General features: G+C 38.1%; 1 protein-coding gene across 2 annotated transcripts in view; it reads right to left on the bottom strand.

Annotated features, from left to right (window-relative positions):
- The window catches only part of LOC108716836 (adenylate kinase 9-like), a 53,352-nt gene that overhangs the window by 9,774 nt on the left and 24,212 nt on the right, over positions 1 to 19,366 (bottom strand). For both annotated transcript variants that reach the window (XM_041562993.1, XM_041562994.1), the window contains exons 17-31: positions 18,622 to 18,778; positions 17,731 to 17,845; positions 14,271 to 14,365; positions 13,213 to 13,311; positions 11,603 to 11,809; positions 11,157 to 11,293; positions 7,518 to 7,730; positions 7,022 to 7,282; positions 6,633 to 6,754; positions 5,782 to 6,001; positions 4,744 to 4,812; positions 4,388 to 4,588; positions 2,194 to 2,412; positions 1,449 to 1,662; positions 599 to 800 (exon numbers count right to left, since the gene is read on the bottom strand). In XM_041562993.1, coding sequence (XP_041418927.1) covers positions 599 to 800; positions 1,449 to 1,662; positions 2,194 to 2,412; positions 4,388 to 4,588; positions 4,744 to 4,812; positions 5,782 to 6,001; positions 6,633 to 6,754; positions 7,022 to 7,282; positions 7,518 to 7,730; positions 11,157 to 11,293; positions 11,603 to 11,809; positions 13,213 to 13,311; positions 14,271 to 14,365; positions 17,731 to 17,845; positions 18,622 to 18,778 — 2,531 coding nt within the window. The remainder of the gene's footprint in view (positions 1 to 598; positions 801 to 1,448; positions 1,663 to 2,193; positions 2,413 to 4,387; positions 4,589 to 4,743; positions 4,813 to 5,781; positions 6,002 to 6,632; positions 6,755 to 7,021; positions 7,283 to 7,517; positions 7,731 to 11,156; positions 11,294 to 11,602; positions 11,810 to 13,212; positions 13,312 to 14,270; positions 14,366 to 17,730; positions 17,846 to 18,621; positions 18,779 to 19,366) is intronic.

Genomic DNA, 19,366 nt, shown 5'->3' with positions numbered 1-19,366 from the left:
ACATTGCATAGTGTCTAAATGGCGAAGAGGACAATTCACAACGAAAAACCTCAGCGCTAGAGAACTTTTGCACTGTTCCCCCAGTGAATTTTCACCAGCAAAAATTCTCGAAAATCCGGTAATTTATCAATATGTATGCGGAAATATACTGGTGAATTTTTACCGAGAATTTTTGCCAGGAGAAAATTCACCGCAATTCTCTTGAAAAAGGTCATTTTTAGTACATACAGAGATGTGTTGTGAAAACACACCTGGCGAAGTGAGGCAAATTGTGGTGAAATTAGGTGAAGAGAAAATGTACACTAGTAAATATGCTTCCTATGTTTCTGTGCTTCCTGTTATGTCGATGGTGAATGTCAAGGCAGCTTACCTAAGGATAAAACCACACCTGCCCCAAACAGTCAAACTCATCACACTTATTGCAACGGTTACCTACATACATGTGGGCTAGCACGTTCACTTAATTGTCTCTGTGGACCTGGTTAGAAAATGGTAATCAAACCAAAAGGAAAAATAATGCAGCTGTGCATATATTGTTATATGCTTATTATAAGTGCAGTTTAAGACAAATCTATTTAAGGTTAAAATAAAAACGTACCCATTTGTATTGCAAGTTAAATCCATCAGAGCTACTTCTAGACACTTAATGGAAAGATCATCAGGCACCACCAATCCTTTCCTAAGTATACTGTTTATTTCTGTTGCCAATTCTGTGTTTGGCTGATTTTCCAAAACTGAGCGTATAGCATCTCCAATTGAAAGTCTCTTTAGTCCATATAAATTTGCAAACATCTTAGCAACTGCAAAAAAAAAAAAAAAAAAATATATATATATATATATATATATATATATATATATATATAATTAATAAAAATAAAATAACCAAAATGGATAAATAACTGAAATAAATAACTATTTTGACTATTTTTATGCATTAAAAAGCTTTTCTGGCCTGGTAGGACACATAAGGATGCGCCCACTTCTGCTGACGCAGTGAGCAAAATGCAATCACCATGTTTTATCCCACAATGCAACAGAATTCTAGTGGCACATTTGGGCAAATCGCATGGCACAACTGTGCTGTGTCTACTGCAACTGTGTTTGTTTCAGGAAAATAGGTGCAACTATGCATGCATTCATCGCCAATCAGATGCAGCTGTGAAGTCTGTTCGGCTGCAAGTGACACCTGCCCCCGATTATTAAGGCGCAAATGTGCTGTGGTGATTGGCTGCAGCAGTAGCTCCAGGGTTCTCTGAATGCCCTGCATTAATAGGCGCAGACGTGCCTGATTTGGAATGGAAGGCAGGAAGGCCTGAGCACCACAGAGTGCAACTATACAGAAGTGCCAAGAGCGTAGTATTCTTATAAATACTGTATAGTAATAAATACTCACATTAAATTCCACAGTTACAGCATAAATCACTTATTTTGTAAAGGCTTTGATTTACCTGAAGTTTTTCCCGATTTAGGAGGCCCAACAACAGTTATTCTTATTGGCACTGATGGTTTGGGTTTCGGCTGCTGCATGTATTTAATAGGATTTTTCATAAATATGTTCCTGTTTTCCTTTGTTGAAAAGAAGTAAATATATTGGCGGTATAGTAAGGGAATGCCGGGATTTTCTTGTGTGAAAAATGGTTTTATTACTTCTCCTTGGTTTAGCTGAAAATAAAGTTTGAATAGAAATAACTTTATTTAAATGAGGACCAAAAAAAAAAAAAAATAAATATATATATATATATATATATATACACGTATGGGACCTGTCTAGAACGCTCTGGACCTGGGGTTTTCCAGATAATGGATATTTATGTAATTTTGATCTTCATACTTCTACTAGTCTACTTGAAAATCATTTAAAATGTTAAATAAAAATAAATAGGCTGGTTTTGCCTCCAATAAGGATTAATTAGTTTGGATAAAGTATAATGTATGTTTTTTTATTATAGGTACAAAGGAAATATTTTTTAAAAATGTTTTATAATATATATATATATATATATATATATATATATATATATATATATATATATATATATAGTGATCTATCCAAGCCAAGCCACTGTGCTCTTGTCAGATCAAACTGTTTCATATATCTGCCTAAAATCACAAATGCCTTTTCAGTAGCAAAACTTGCTGTGTTGTGTGGTGTATTTACTCATGATTTGTAAAGGTACAAATCTACAAATGTACCTTGACTGGGTCCCACCGTCCAAAGACACTAGGTTGTTTGTAGGACATTTGGAGCATCTTATTAGCAATAGCAAGGCTAATTGGGTAGCTTTTTTCAAATAGGCTTTCACGGTTTTCTACAAGATTCTTCAGCTTCTCAAATAACTGGTAGTGCACAATATGTAGCTTCCGTCCTCCATTTATCGTCACAATAGGAATCTTAAGTCTCTGAAGATCGTCCTGTGAAGAGACAAAGGAAAATGGGGACAAGTCTATTTCCATAGAGATTAACTGGATGCAATTTAGTTCCAGGCTGAAGACTAAGGGTAAGGCCAGACGAGGAGATTCGGGGAGATTTTGTCGCCTGGCGACTTATCGCCACGTCTTTTGGGCGACAAAATCTCCCCGAATCTCCTCGTCTGGCCTTACCCTAAAGAGACATTAAACATTTCATATCGATTGAACTAGATTCTGTCATATTAATAATCTTCCCTTTATGGTGAACAGGGCTGGCTAGCATTTTGGGAGGAACACATCTTCTTCTGTACACCACTGCAACCTATAGATTGTGCAGCCAGCAATGTTCTCTTATAAAAATATAAGCCAGGAAGGCAGAAATAAAATGTTTTCAATGAAGATTTTACAACATACATTTAAAATAAAACCAATGACCCTGCTATTTTGACTTTTAAGAAGATGTCAATGGCAGGCTTTTCTAGCACAGTTGGTGCCGACACTATTCTTGCCATAGAAGATACTTCTTTTTGATGGCAGATCACAACATGAGGAAATTAAAAACTTTATAACAAATTGTTCCTATAATTCTGCAAACCCAGCACTTGTTTCTAATTTTTGTAAAGATGTGAACAATGCCAGTGCCTTTAAAAAACATGAATGACACAACAGCACACATCAAGACTGATAAAATGTAAATCGCTGGCGGGATGGCACTCGGAGCGATTTGTTTTCCGAAGTCGACCGAAGTTTCCTCATGAGGCATCTTCAGACGACTTCAGAAAACTAATTGCCATCCTGTCGGAAGGCAGGGGAGGCAGTTTGGTGAGATAAGTCGCCCCGAAGAAGAGGAGATTTGTCGCCGGGCGACTAATCTCCCCGAATCGGCCTGTGTGCCCTGACCCTTAAGGGTGAAGACACACAGAGCTACTAGTAGCAGCTACTTGCCAAAAAAATACCCTACCATAAAGAATACTGAGAATTGCCTCTGCTAAAGCACATGTAGTGTCTTAGTAAAGCCAATTATCACTATTGTCTATTTTGTAGCCATGACAAATAGCTGCTGCTTGTAGCTCTGTGTGTCTTCACCCTAATTCACTTACTGTGAGAGGGGAGGCTACAATCATGTACTGAGATTCTGCATTCCATTTAAGTTACTATTTTCTCATGGTAATTGAACATACAGGAAAACCCCCATTTTATGTTTTTCAGGAGACCAGAAAAAATTATGCGAATTCCCAGCAAATGTAAAATCAGAGAACTGTATTCCATAAAACATAACTGGGGCCACAAAAAATGAGGGTATGTAAAATTGAGGTTTCTCTGTATATCCCTGTAAACATAGATATATGGTGAGGGAGTCATGTAGATGGGGCTTTAGACATCAACACTAACAAGTGTTTTATAATACAGTGTGTATAGTGCATTCTTATTAATTAGTAGACTTAGTAGAATTAGTAGGCTAGCCACTATAGGAGATATAGGGGCAGATTTGTCAAAATGTGAGATTAGAGCTCACCACAGAACTCTAACTTTCACCCATTGATAAATACACGTCTAAAAATTCTATAGGAATGATTTGAAAGTGGGTGAATTTTATTGTGTTAAACTCTAATCTTGCATTTTGATACATCTGTCCCATAATATTCAATAAAATGTCTATTTTCATACTTCTAGGGACATCCCATTTCTGGCTTTGCCTATAAACATAACATAAACGTGTAACATTCACAGCCTTGAAACTCTTATTTTATAGAACATTCTTATGATATTTTAAAATACTTCATAATAAGCTCCCCTTGTGTAGAATAATGTCCCGTTCTATAGCTATTGTATTGATTTATTTTGTGGAAACCAGTATTAAACCCCCATCTACCTTATATTTATTTCAAATCTGGGATATCTGCAATTTCTTTTGATAGTTACTTGCTTTAACTTTAATGCAATTCTTTTTTGAATGGTTGCTGGATAAAGTCCCTACCTTTACTGATTCTAGAGACTCTGCATCAGCTCCATACTTTTCCCCTATTTCACTCTTCATTCTTTCAGCTGCATCATATTCTGACTCCTCTTCTTCTTCATCATCTTCTTCCTCATCTGGAAACTCTTCAGAGAGAATGAGGTCAATGTCATCCCCTTCATCATCCTCTTCCCCCTCCTCTTCATCTGGGTCTTCTTGATCCTACAGTAAAAGTCACAGTTTCCATAAGAAAGTAATACTGTTAATGAGCTCATTGTAATTTAAGTCTATAAATAATAAAGCAGACCATGCTTATGTTACTAAATATACAATGAGGGGTATTGCACTGGTACTGTGAATAATGTAGGAGCTCTCACCTCTTTTTCTTCTTTCATTTTATTTTGTTCAGCTATTAATTCAGCCCTTCTTTTTGCAATCTGATCATCCTGTAAAAGAACAAATGGCAATAGCTTAGTTAACTGCAAAGCATTTAGCTAAGAATTGGTTCAGTCTCTTTTATTCAAAGACATTTTGTATATAACGTACACCACAGTGCTGATTCCTTTATCTGTTCCTTTATCTGTTAATCTGAATACATATCTATAAGACTACTTACGGCAATGGCAGAGTGTGTTGTTGCCCACACAATTTAAATGAATTATATTGCTGAGCTGGAAATCGTTTGTGCAACAAAACAATCTTAATCGCAATGTGTGATTGCCCTGTGCTGTTTTGCATTTAATATTTGTCATCCTACTAAGTCTACTATAGGTCACTGCACTGACAAGCCAGGAAAACGATTCCCTTTAGCCTAAATGCTACAAGGAATAGTACTATTATTCCCTATAGGTCACTGTGACCTATAGTAGACTATAGGATGACAAATTGTCTGTAATTGGTAAAAAGTTTAGCCTAATGCTCTTCCAACCAATTACAGACAGTTTCCACAACTAAGCTCTTCCCCATTGTGTATCGAGAAATGCAAAACTGTGCATCAGTGCTGTAATACATTTGTAATCTTTGTCCCTGCTGAGCAGAATCCCTGAGTTTTATTAAAGGCAGCTGTTAGAATTGATACAATAGTTGCTAATATTCCACAGATACTGCTGAGAAAAATATCAATTAACTACATCAACTAAATGGAGCAAATTGTAACAGTTCAGATGCTCTTGGATCACTGAGTTGCCAGACTGAAACACTAGAGGCAGGAACATTAAACTTTAAACTTACATCTTGGGAAAACAATAAAAAATACAGTACAAAAAAATGGAAAGTAATTGAAAAAAGTCTTTGTTTATGGAGAACAATCTGAAAACAACTCATTTGAAAAAAATTTTGGAACGTGAACAACCCCTTAAATTTCTAGTCCCAAAAAAAAAACCCCCAAAAAAATCATCAAATTTTCAAAAACCTACCCTTGTTTTTTTCTTTAGTGCTTTTAATTTTTGTTTGCGCTCCTCTTTTCTTCTCTGTAGTTCTTTCCACTTTGCCAAACGTGGAGGAAGAAGTCGGTCACAAATGGCACTTTCTTCTACATCAAGAAAGACAGCAATGTCTGGGAAAAAGCCCTTCTCTCCTAAGTACTGTGTCTCTTCTGCTGTGTTGGGGAAGCCATCTAATATAAACCCAGCTGAGCTGTATGAAAGGACAAGATATATATTTATGAATTAAAAATGAATTAAAACAAGCATTACCATAAACTACTGTATTATGTATTGGCCTGTGCTGTTGTATAAGTTAATAAGTTAAAGTAAAATAAACTCCCGTCTCATTTGCGCGCCATGTGTGAAAATGTATTCACACTGCGAATTCGCAAAAACCAGAAAGACGGGCAGAACAGTGCAATATATATGTTCAGGAAAAAACATGCGCAATACAAACATTTGCGAAAAATATGGTTTGCGCAAACTTTATAAATGACCCCCAGTGACTTTCCTAGTTAGTGAGTAAGTAGTAAAGTGGGACAAAATTATTACATTTATTATTTATATGATACTTCAGCTTAAACATGGGTGTGAGCAAGACAGATAGCTTGTGGCCTCTAATAACCTACAATGTCATGGTTCAATGGCCATGCAAAGTAAAATTAGTAATGCAACCGTCTCTTAATGAGAGAAAATGGAATAGGGTCACTGAGGCTATTTTACAGGGGCATAGCTGCTACACCATATTGCAAATAATTTACCAATACTTTGACACTAGGAATGCCATATCAACCTTTTTGGCTGCTGCCAACTTAAGGAATCAGACAATATCAGAATATTACCGAAAAGGTTCTTCTGACCACCAGTCTGTTACAATCTGATCCAGCAGCTCTGTTGGCAATGGAGATGCATCTTCTAAATATGATTTGACTGCTTCTTCTTCATCTGTTAAAACCACCTCTTCCTTTGTTAAAAAGAAAAAAAGACTATCATTAATCCACTCTTTTGATCTTCATGTTGTATGTACAATGCATTAAACCTGTAGTAAATATATGAAGTACATTTATTAAGGAATTAAAGTTTCCACATAGCATCTAACATCTAGAATGTGTTGTTTTTTTCCCATAAATTTACAATTCATTGTGTTAATGCTACTTCACTGTGTACATAATGGCACAGCTGAACTACATACTGTAAGATCTTGGATTGTAAAATGTTACTACATATTTACCTCTAAAGTGTTATCTTCTGCCGTGTCTTTACTTAAGTCACTATTTTCTAGCTCCAATAGAGTAGCTTCCTCATTTGGATTGTCTTTTACTTCTTCAGTATACTGTGGTCCAATTTTTTTTTGAAGTTTGGACAGCATTATCTCTTGCAGGCACTCATGAAACTGTATATGAAAAATGCCTAATTTTTCTGCCAACCACCTTGCACAAACTGTTTTGCCAGCACCACTATTTCCAATCAACAGCACTCTCAGAGGTGGAGCCTAATGGAAATATAAACTGTTAAATTAAAAAGAAAAAAACAAACAGATGCACACATTTATAATGAATCTGGGCAAAGCTACCATTTGTTGTGAGTGAAAATTATCTATCTAAGTATGAGATTACAAGGCTTTTTTTTTTTTACAAGGCATTGTGTCCAATAACCTAGGCCAAAAAGTTAAGTTTTTCAGCTGGTCAGAAAGTCAAACCATAGAGGAAACAGAGTCAGAGGCTAACCTTTAATGGTTCTTTGTTAATTATATAATTCTCAGGATTCTCTATAAATTTGTCCCTTGCTTCCGGAGTTGAACAGTAATAAATCTTCTCCCTGTATATTGCTGCATTTTCAGAGTCTCCAGGATAGAGAACACAATTATCTTTCAGAGCCACTGGACAAAAGTGTTTGGAATCCCCATAGTTTCTCTTCTTTTCACGAATACGATCTTCATCCTGCATGCAAGAAAAACAAAAAACATTAATCCCTTATTAAAATTGCCTCCTTCTGCACATACATAGCTTGTGCTTCAAAGTGTACCTGTTTTATTACTCACTGCTGCTTTTAATTGACTAACCAGTCCCTTGTGGAATGAATGGAGAAGAGGAGTAAACAAATATAATGTACTATTGCAGAGGATATCAGGAAAGCAAAAACAAAAGACGAATGGAGTGAAAAAAATGAGAAGGGAAGCAGATTTAAGGGAGTGGATAAAAAGACTATCTGAAGCAGTCAAGAAGATATAGATTAAGGAGCACATTTACTTAGCTCGAGTGAAGGAATAGAATAAAAAAACCTTTGAATTTCGAATGATTTTTTTGGCTACTTCCACCTTCGACTACGACTTGGATTTCGAATCGAACGATTCAAACTAAAAATCGTTTGACTATTTGACCATTCGATAGTCGAAGTACTGTCTCTTTAGAAAAAACTTGGACCCCCTACTTCGCCACCTAAAACCTACCGAGGTCCAATGTTAGCCTATGGGGAAGGTCCCCATAGGCTTCCAAACAATTTTCTGATCGAAGGAAAATCGTTCAAACGATTTTTCCTTCAATCATACGATCGTAGGAAATGCGGTAAATCCTTCGACTTTGATATTCAAAGTCAAAGGATTTTACTTCGATGGTCGAATATCGAGGGTTAATTAACCCTCGATATTCGACCCTAAGTAAATGTGCCCCAAAGTGAAGGTGTAAATTAAATGGGTAGTATACCATCTTGTTCAACATAAATATGGTTATTGCTGAGCATACTTTATCCACATTGCGTTAATCCCAAAAAAAAAATGTTTTTATTATTTCTTGAGTTAAAATGGGAAGATTTAGGTATTCAGTGTTTGGTCCTTGCCAGGTAAATAATTAGCAAAACATCCTAACAAAACAGTCACAACAAAGGGTGAAGGGAGTTTTATACTGGTAATATAATTATCAACCTAGCAAGGACCTAACATTTAGTAGCTTCAATTTCCCTGTTTGCCCTGTTTAGCTCAAGCAGTAACAAAATCCATACATTTTGCATTATTAAACAAACTGTGGAACCGGTCCTCAGATTGAATACAATAAATACGTCTGCGTTAAGGGAGTATAAAGAAAAAGTTAAGTAGTAAAAATGAATTGCAGTTAGTAGATGAAACGTAATGGAATAGAAGGATATTGGATGAAGGGAAAGAAACTGGAAAGCAAAAAGTATTAGAATATGGAAGGGGGGCATAAAGTGAGTAAGTAGAAGAAATGTAAGACTGTAGAAATTATGTTAATAGTGGAGTACAAGTGATTCATGTAAGCAAAAGAAAAGAGACTAAAACAGGTCAGATTGAAGAAGTTTAGAGGGAACATAAGGTTTAAGAAAGGCACAATAATGTAAAGGAGAAGTGTACACCTCTAATACTCATGAAATCAGTTTTTATAACACAGACGTCTGCCAATATTTTCCAAACCAAAACAAAGTGGTGGGAATATATATATATATATATATATATATATATATATATGTAAGGTAGATACTGGCACTAACAAAAAGAAGATCATCTTGGCCTGGGTGCAGTTTCACACAATGATGAATGTATCTTGGTTTAGGTAGCCACACTCACATGACTTATAGCATAAAAATAATTTTATTCAAGAAGGAAACTAAGGTTTCGGCTGGAACACCAGCCTTTTTGAAATATATTTGTTCCATAGGAAACATCTTTGGAGGTGTGCAGTGTCGGACTGGCCCACCAGGATACCAGGAAAACTCCCGGTGGGCCCAGGTGTCAGTGGGCCCTCATGCTGCTAAACTTTTTGCCTATTTCATGGCCATTCCCTATTTCTATGAGAACAAAGTGGCTAAATAGGTGAAATAATATATTATAATATGTAAGGAAAAGAGACTAGAAGAATAGAGGTTGAGTGAGGAGAGGAAGAAAATAGTATTGAGGATGGGCCCCTGGTCTAAAAACTTTTGGTGGGCCCTCCCCTTGGTCTATGGTTTTTTGGTGGGCCCCTGGTGTCCCAGTCCGACACTGGAGGTGTGTCTACCTAACCTTTCATATATATATTGCCTCATTTTCTTTTGTAATGTCACTGCTTATACAGATATATTATTTACACCTTAACACTGAGTAACTACAGGGGGAGCAGGGGATGTGACTGCACATGGGCCTGCGGGCCTGTAGGACAACACACATAGGCTAGAGATTTTCAGGTACACAAGCAAATGTTCCAGGTGGGGGGAAGGCTGGGGGGATGGGGGGGGTGAGTGCATCATGTAGTTACCCCCTCCTAACATAATTAGAGATTTCTATGAACAACTGTAACTAAAACACATTATTAAAGGAACAGTAACATCAATGAAAGTGTTTTAATGTAATACATATATAATGCAGTGTTTCCCTGATCTGTTTGCTTCGGAAACACTACTTTTATTTATATAAATAAGCTGCTGTGTAGCATTGGAGGCAGCCATTCAAAGGAGAAAAGGCTCAAGTTACACAGCAGATCGCAGATAAGCTTTGTAGAACATAACAGTGTTGTCTGTTATCCACTATTTAACCTGTGCCATCTAGCCTTTTTTCCATTTCCACCATTGCTACACAGCAGCTTGTTTATATGAACTAAAGTAGTGTTTCTGAGGCAAACAGATTAACATTAATGTCAACATAAGATAATATTCTCATTACTTTAAAATACTTTAATTTTTTGTTGTTCCTTTTACTTTAACAAAAAAAGGCCATGGCTAGAAAGCCTGATGAGACATATATTTGCTTTAATCTGCAGGGTACAGTCAAATTTCTTTCATATGAACATGTCCTCCTTTTGCTGCATACAGTACTGGTCCAGATTTGTATGCTACTGGATAACAACTTTCTGGCATCAAGTGTGCATCCTTGGTATTCTAGAGAAAATTATGCCTTCAGATTATGCTGTGGTGTGAAAGGGACTTGCCATATTTTTGATATTTCTCCATATAGCTCATTTTGTTTAATCACAGATCAAATCTATTTACATTATGCCAGTGCAGATGTTTCTAATTTCCTTTTACAGCATTAAGTTACCTGAAATATGGATAATTATGTTGCAACTTGATCATTCCTTTTAATAAAATAAAAAAAGTTTTACTTCAACTAAAGTTTTCCTTCAACTAAAAATGTTTGTGTATTTTTGCACCAGGAAATAGGCTGCTGTATTGCTAGGTACTGTGAGACCATGTTTGGGATCTATTTTTAGTGATGCAGTCAGACTAAATAAATAATGTTCAGTAGTCTGATCAGTCAGATGAAGTCACTATCATTAACTTGTATGTATTACATTAATCATGCCAGGCAAGCCTTTAAATTATATTTCTGTTAAAAACACACACTATCAAATAAAAGAACAGATAATTCAGTGAGATCTTACTTCTTCTTCTTCTTCTCCTCCCTCATTTTCATTCTCCTCCTGTTCTTGTTCCTCAGAATCCAGCTCTGCTTGCATGTCTTCAGCTTCTTCATCTATGTCTTCTGATGTCATTTCCCAACCATAATACTTAAATGGTTCTAGGGTAAAGCAGAGATGTGAATCACCATCTCATTAATTATAAGAGACAAGGATACTTTAAACCAGTGATATCAGAATTGTGGCCCTCGTGTGTACTACAAGGCCAGCATGCTGGCATACACTGTAGTTCACAGCAATTTGAGAGGGGTGCTTTCTCTTATTTCCTGTAAGAAAATGAAATAACCTTTTGTATCCTTAGAATACCGTATCATGGTAGGTTTAACACAGTATAAATGCAGATTTGTTTGCTTTGTTAGACAAATAGTTGCTATTTTCCATATAATGTCAAAGATATCCTCCAGACTCACTCTCCATAGAACTGACAGTTTCTTGTAGCATTATCTCCGGCGATTTCTCTTTTATTTCCAAATATGTGAGAATCTGGTTTGTTGTATCATTAAATATCGGCTCTATCAGAAGCCATCCTTCATTAAATTTGGTAATAAGCTCTTTCAGTGGCTCCATTTCTGGCACATCTGGGATTCCACCTTCTGAGACTTCTGGCAAAATAATTTCTAGAAACAAGATAACTTACAATTAAAGAAATGTATATATCAGTGTAACTGTGGTTGCAGATAGCAAATTACTAGTTATGTAGTATGTCTGTGAATAAAAGAGCTGTTCATCACATTTAATGTATGCACAGTTAGTATTTCCATTATACAACCTGTGAATACATGCTCACTACCAAATGAAGGGCATCTGCCATCTTCACTCCACCCAAATACATAGTTATATACTTGTGCATCTCCCTTGGCTACCAATTATGGCAACAAAGAGACTACAGGTGGTTTCTTAAACCATTCTTAAAGGGGAACTGAAACGATAGTGGTTGTTTAAGCATCTTGTTCACAGATTTATTGTATTATTTTTTTCTTACAAGTTGAGATGTAATTGATTTATTTGTGTGCTTAACGTAACATTTTTTATACTACATACAACTCAACCATGCTGTCATTTGTGCATTGCAAACCGATGATCCCTGCTGGAGTGGTGACAGAAGATAAAATCGGTCAGCATGAGTGTTGTTTGCAGTCAAATGTTAAAGGAGAAACAAACCCTTAATAAAAAAAACCCTACCCCCCACCTTACGTAGACCCCCCTCCCCCTAGCCTAGCCCCCCCCCCCCCGGGGCAAATGGCCCTAACTCTTTGCTAAACCTTCCGTGCAGATTCTGTCCATCGGAGTTCACGGGCACCATCTTCAGCCGCTTTGGTAATCTTCATAATGAGACCAGCACTTTGCAATTTTCGGGAATTTCAGCGCATGCACAGTTGTCGCAAAGCAGAAAATTGCTCCACTTGCGAATGTGCCGCTTCACTGGTCTCATTCCGAAGATTACCAAAGAGAAGAAGATGGCATCCATGAACTCCACTGGACAGAATTCGCACGGAGGGGTAAGTAAAGACTTAGGGGTATTTGCCTGGGGTAACAATTAGGCTGGGGGGAGGAGGGGGTCTATGTAGGATAGGGGGATAGGGTTTTTTTTATTAAGTGTTTGTTTCTCCTTTAAGTTGAGAAACTCTCACTCACTCACTTGCTTACATTGCCCTCCCACCATTCTGTCTGTGCGATTGGAACTGCTCCCCCCCTTTAGTGCACCCTAAACACATACAGTACCTACCATGTCTAGTTCTGTCCCTGCCTTTCAATGTAGAATGCAAATTGGTAAACATTTGACATTTGATTATGCACAGAACTAACTAACTTAGCATTAATTGATGGCAAACAATCCTATTTTATGTTTTTTAGTGTACTTATGGTATGGTAATTCAATTTATAGAAATAATAGAACCATTCCTGTAATAAGAAAGAGTGAACGTTTTAATTTGCTTATATATCTCATAGCACATATGATTTAAAGAGGCATACTTTTAATTTTTAACAGCTCTTTATGAGAGTTAGATATTTAGTTCACCTAGTTCTGACATGTTGCTCTGAGCTTCTTCATTTGAAGTAACGGGTACTGAAGATATAGCTTGTTCTGAAACAATGTGAGATGGCTGTTCACTTGATTCTGTAAGAAAAACAAACCTCTATAATATATTTTAACATAATAAATATTAAAGATGTGCGATGAAATACAGTAAAACATTATCCCACCCTCAAGCAAAGATGTCACGCTAGGCTGCATTACATTATCTCATTGGATTTGTACCCCATTAAACAAATGTTTCCCAGTGTACCAGACTTGCTGGAGATGCCATAATGAACCAGGATCACTATGACATACAGTTGTCACCTATCAAAAATACAATACTACTGGCCAGTTCTCAAAAATATCACCAAGACTCTCTCAAATGTAGACATGGGAATTCAACCAACAGCTCTGCAGTTGCACAAGATTGACAGACCCATCCACTGTTATAACAATGAATTATCTTACATAACCTAGCAAAGGTGTTAATACCAAGATTCTGGAGATCTAAAACGGTACCCGTGATAAACAAATGGCTTTTTCAAGTCAGAGAAATACACAAATTAGAAAATGTATTCAAAGTAGTTTTAGTTTCAGAAAGCTTGTTTCCAACACTAACCCTAAATCTTCTGCGTTCAGCAGCACTGTATTCATGAGGGGTTGGGGGAGGCACATCAGATGTACAAGTTAGGGAGCACTGACAGACACATGTGGTATGGCAGGGGGCTGGCATGTGCCCACGCACAATTTGGACTGCATCTCCTGCTGAATTTTTTATTTGCTGCAAGGTGCACAGCACAGCCAGACGTGAGGAAGATGTGCTCCCTCCATGAGCACTAAAGTATGTGTTCTGAGTGGTCTTCATGAACTTTTTCCCTGGGTCTTTGTAAGTGACCACTTTTATGCTGCAGTGCAAATGGTATAACTGGGTGCCTCAAATGTTAAAGAATGTGGTACTATGTAAAGATAAACCACTAGTGGGTCAATTTTACTGAACTATTCAGTCAGTATGCAGTCATAGATGTGTTGCTGAAACTAGTGGAACAGTGCTACCTTACCTGGAGACACTTCCATTCCATCCTCTGAGCTTTCCTGATGCTCTTGTCTCTGTTTTTCTTCTTGCTGCAGTCTCATTATTTGTAGCTGTTCATTCCTTTAAAAAATTATCACATCTTACTGGAGCATCTTAATACAGGTGCATGCTCCTTTTAATGTACAGTATCTGTTTCTGATGACTTAAAGAATACACAATGAGTTCCTTGCTAATATGCCACCTCCAACTACATAAGAAATACAAATAAGCACTTTCCATAATAAAGTATTAAATCATGGAGTCCTGCACACTGGATCTATTCTTTAAAGCATTTTAGAGTTTATATCCAGATAATTCATTATCTACAAACACACCAGCACTTCTATCTGTCTTTTCATGTAAGCCCAAATACAGCAAAGCTATAAATATTTTTTCTATGCATTTCACAAAAAAACATCTCCAGCAATTCCAAGGTGCTGGTTGAAATCATAATTATCTGGCTTTTGTGTTTATAATCTTTCAGTCTATTAATAAACCTTTTTTGTCGTTGTAAAAGTCTTTAGCTGCATAAAGTTCAGAGAAGGGTATTTGCACACCCCAAGTAGAAGCTAAATTCATACATTTTAGTAAAAGAACTGAAAAATGTATGTTCCCAAGTGCTGTTATTATTATTATTATTAACATGTATTTATATAGCGCCAACATATTGCGTAGCACTGTAAAGTAACTGTGATTATACAACTACATCACATGAATTACATACATAGAATATATGGAGTAACAAACATCACAATCAATACAGGTACAAAGAGGTGAGGAAGGCCCTATGCATAGGCATACAGTCTAAAGGGAAGGGAGTAATACACAAGGTGTGGGAGTGGGCAAGATCAAAGTAAGTGGGTGAGAAATGTGGTGTTGCGTTTGGTAGTTAAGCAGAGTGAGGGTAGGCTTCTCGAAAGAAGTGCGTTTTCAGAGATTTTTTGAAAGCAGAAAGGTTGGGAGAAAGTCGGACAGATCGTGGGAGAGCGTTCCAGAGGAGGGGTGCAGCCCTTCCAAAGTCTTGAATGCGAGCATGTGAGGAGGTAATGAGAGAAGAGTTGAGTAGCAGGTCAGTAGAGGAGCGTAGTAAGCGAGTGGGTGAGTATATAGAGATGAGTTCAGAGATGTAGGGTGGAGCAGAGTTGTGAAGTGCTTTGAAAGTCAGTGTCATTAATTTGAATTTGATTCTGAAAGGTAACGGAAGCCAGTGCAGGGATTGACAGAATGGCGAGGCAGAGGATGAGCGGTTGCTGAGGTGTATGAGCCTCGCAGCAGTGTTCATTATGGACTGGAGAGGTGACAGTCTCTGGAGGGGGAGGCCAATTAAAAGAGAGTTACAGTAGTCTAGACGCGATATGATGAGAGAGTGAATAAGAATTTTGGCAGCGTCTTGGGTGATAAATGATCGTATTTTGGATATGTTCCTTAGGTGGAAGTGACATGATTTAATAAGTGACTGGATATGAGGAGTGAATGACAGGGCAGAATCTAGGATAACCCCAAGGCACCGGGCCTGGGGAGAGGGGGTGATAGTGGAATTGTTAACTATGATGGATACTTCGGGGATGCTACTGGTGTTTCTTGGAGGAAAGAGAACCATTTCAGTTTTAGAGAGGTTTAATTTAAGGTAGCGTTGCGACATCCAGGTAGAGATAGCGGACAGGCAGGAGGAGACGCGAGTTAGGAGTTCTGGGTTGAGATCAGGAGATGAGAGATAGATCTGAGTATCGTCAGCATAGAGGTGGTAGTGGAAACCATACGAATTTATTAATTTGCCAAGGGAGGAAGTATAGAGGGAGAATAGTAATGGTCCCAGGACAGAGCCTTGAGGAACTCCAACAGAAAGAGGTAGGGGAGAAGATGATACTCCATTGTAGGAGACACTGAAGGAACGATTGGTGATGTAAGAAGAGAACCAGGGCAGGGCTGTGTCACGAAGGCCAAGCGACTGGAGGGACTGGAGGAGGAGAGGGTGATCTACAGTGTCAAATGCGGCTGAGAGGTCAAGCAGTATTAGTAGTGAGAAATGATTGTTGGCTTTAGCGGTTAAAAGGTCATTAGTTAGTCGAGTCAGGGCAGTTTCCGTGGAGTGTTGTGGCTTAAAACCAGATTGTAGGGGGTCCAGCAGGTTATTGTCAGAGAGGAATGAGGTAAGTCGGTTGTAGACTAGGCGCTCAAGTAGTTTAGAGATGAAAGGTAGCAGAGAGATAGGTCGGAGGTTGTCAAGATTGGAGGGATCAAGAGAGGGTTTTTTCAGAATGGGGGTGACAAGAGCATGTTTTAGTTGAGAAGGAAACAGTCCAGTTGAGAGTGAAAGATTAAATAGGTGAGTTAAGGCTTTGATTAGACAAGGATTGGTATTGCGGAGAAGTTTCGAGGGAATTGGATCAAGCGGGCAGGTGGTAAGGTGAGAGGAGGCCAGAAGCTTTGAGACTTCCTCATCAGTGACAGGGGTGAAGGAGCACAGGAGAGACTGGGCAGTGTGGAGGGAGGGTGGTGGAAGTCTAGGGGGGTTGAGTAGTGTAATGTCCCTTCTGATAGTGTCAATTTTGTTTTTGAAGTGCTCAGCAATATCTTGAGCAGAGACAGATGTGCATGGAGGGGGTGGAGAAGGGGAAAGGAGAGTGTTAAAGGTGGAGAAAAGTTGTGCTGGTTTTTTAGAAAGGGAGTTAATGAGTGAAGTAAAGTATGTTTGTTTGGCTTGGAAGAGGCTGGTGTTAAAGGAGCGCAGGGCGGATTTGTAGCTCCAAAAGTCTGATTCTGAACGGGATTTGCGCCAGCGACGCTCAAGTGCACGTGAGTGTCTTTGGAGCGCTTTTGTATGAGCAGTATGCCAAGGTTGAAGTGGTTTGGGTCGAGAACATTTAGTTTTTATAGGAGCAAGCTCATTTAGGGCAGTGGTGAGAGTACTATAGTAGACAGAGGTAGCCACATTAGGACATGAGATGGCTGAGATATTAGAGTGAAGAGAGTCAAAGGAAGAAGAGAGATGTGACACGTCTACAGCTTGCAAGTCACGGTAAGTACGTGTTTGGGGAATAGCAGGGGGTGAGGAGGGAGTTAGTGAGAGTTGAAATGTGACCATAATGTTAAATTCCTACAAAACAATCCTGCATCTAGAGCTTTGGCCCAGACTGCATTGAGCCAACAAATCCATAGACATAAAGCTGATTCTGGAGTGTGGGAAGAAACTGTAGTACCCAGAGGTAATCCTAGCAGACAAGGGTAAAATAACAAATTCCATGCAGATATGCCCTGTTCAAAATGAACCTCTAGAACTGTAAGGCAGCAATTCCAACCACTGTATCATCATGGTCAAAAAACTGTAATCTACCATTCTCAGGAATAGAAAGCAGTTCTAGTCCAATAACCTTTTGTAACTAGCAAGGAAACGGGACAATTAATGGTGTTGCATTAAAGGTTTATTAGGATGTTACTGTGAATACCTTGCCTCCTCCTCTTCTTGCAGCTTCCTTGCTCTTTCTTTTTGAAGTCTTTGAATAATATTATCATTGATGTCCTGTTCATTCATAAGGTACAATCTGTTCAGCAAGTACTTTCCTGAAATCATTGTCAATATGAGATTTAAATTACACAGGGAATGTGTTCATAGATGTTGATTACCATTTCCTGATATACAACAGCTCTATTTCAGTGTAAAAAGATGTGGCCTGAAAAAATACATTTTTTTGTTATGTTTCAAGTAGGGATGCACTGAATCCACTATTTTATGATTCGGGTGAATCCTGAATACTTTGTGAAAGATTCAACCGAGTACCAAACTGAATCCGAACCCTAATTTGCAAATTAGATAAATAAGGAGGAAAGAGAACTATGCATGCAGCGCATGGCTAAAATGTTTTGGATTTGGATACGGTTTGGCCAGGCACTTGGATTCGGCTGAATTCAAATCCTGCTGAAAGCTGAATCTTGGCTGGATCCTGAACTGAATCCTGGATTTAGAAGAATAGCTCAATAAATTCTAAATTTGGATTAATTTGATGTAATTTGGAATTTGAATCAGTGCTCAAACTATTTGGCTTAAGAAAGGCAGAGTTAAGGTCCAAGTATGGGTGAAGAAATTGGCATGACAGCCGTTCACCCTCCATTTCCTCCTCTTTATGGAGCTCAGATGCTCAAAGTAGCCAAATACATTCTGACAAATTGACACATTCAACTGCATTAATAAAAAAAAAGTGTCAGTTTGTTAATAACTTTCCTTCAAGAAAGGATGAAACTGTTATTATGGAGCCAAAGCACCTTCATACTGTATGATGAATCATATTATTTTTGATGTATATAATATACATGCCCGAGTTAATACAACATATACTTGCCGTTATCTGCTGAATCTCTTAAACAAATGACAGTGTCTGGGAGAAGTCCCCTGTCTGCTATTGCTATCCAGCAATTTGGAGAGTTAGGGAAATTATCCAGTACCCATCCCCCAGCAGGTGGATCACTATTAAATTTCTCTTTATTTTCTTCATGCAACTGCAAGAATAAAAAGTTTAGAAATAAATCTTCAATGCAATGGTATATCTTGCCTTTTGCCCCCTGACAGACAGCTCCCCCATTCCTTGACAGAAGAGCGAAGGGTTGGAGTTGTGCCATTGTTGGTTTATGCTGTTCCTGTCCCTCCCCCCCTTCCCCTTGTGGTGGGGCCCAGAGAAATGTTTATGGTATGCGGGAGCTTCTGGCTAAAAACCCCAGAAACATAGAATCTACAGGGCTGATAGCCAGGTATCAACAACCAGCACTTTAGTTTCTATGATGTGCAGCAGGTAATGAAATATTTGCATGATGAATATTTTGTGAAAACAAAAAGTGGTGGCCTATAGCACAAGGGGCTCTTTGACCACTGAGCTTATGTAGAGGACCATGATGGTCAAGTTGCCCTAAATTTCATGGCAAAAGTATGGTAAACAGATTGCCTATCGCACACAAAAGCAATGACAGTGCTGATTTCATAGACAACCATCACAAAACTGTACTATGGATGTCTTACAAATCTGTTCCACAAATAGCCATTTTTCTTACAGTAAAATTGAAAGTGATTTTGAGCATTTTGTGCACTCCCAT

Source organism: Xenopus laevis, chromosome 5L (assembly GCF_017654675.1).
Source record: "Xenopus laevis strain J_2021 chromosome 5L, Xenopus_laevis_v10.1, whole genome shotgun sequence".
NCBI classification, from domain to species: domain Eukaryota; kingdom Metazoa; phylum Chordata; class Amphibia; order Anura; family Pipidae; genus Xenopus; species Xenopus laevis.
Note: the sequence above shows the minus strand (reverse complement) of the source record. Positions and strands in the feature narration are given on the sequence as shown.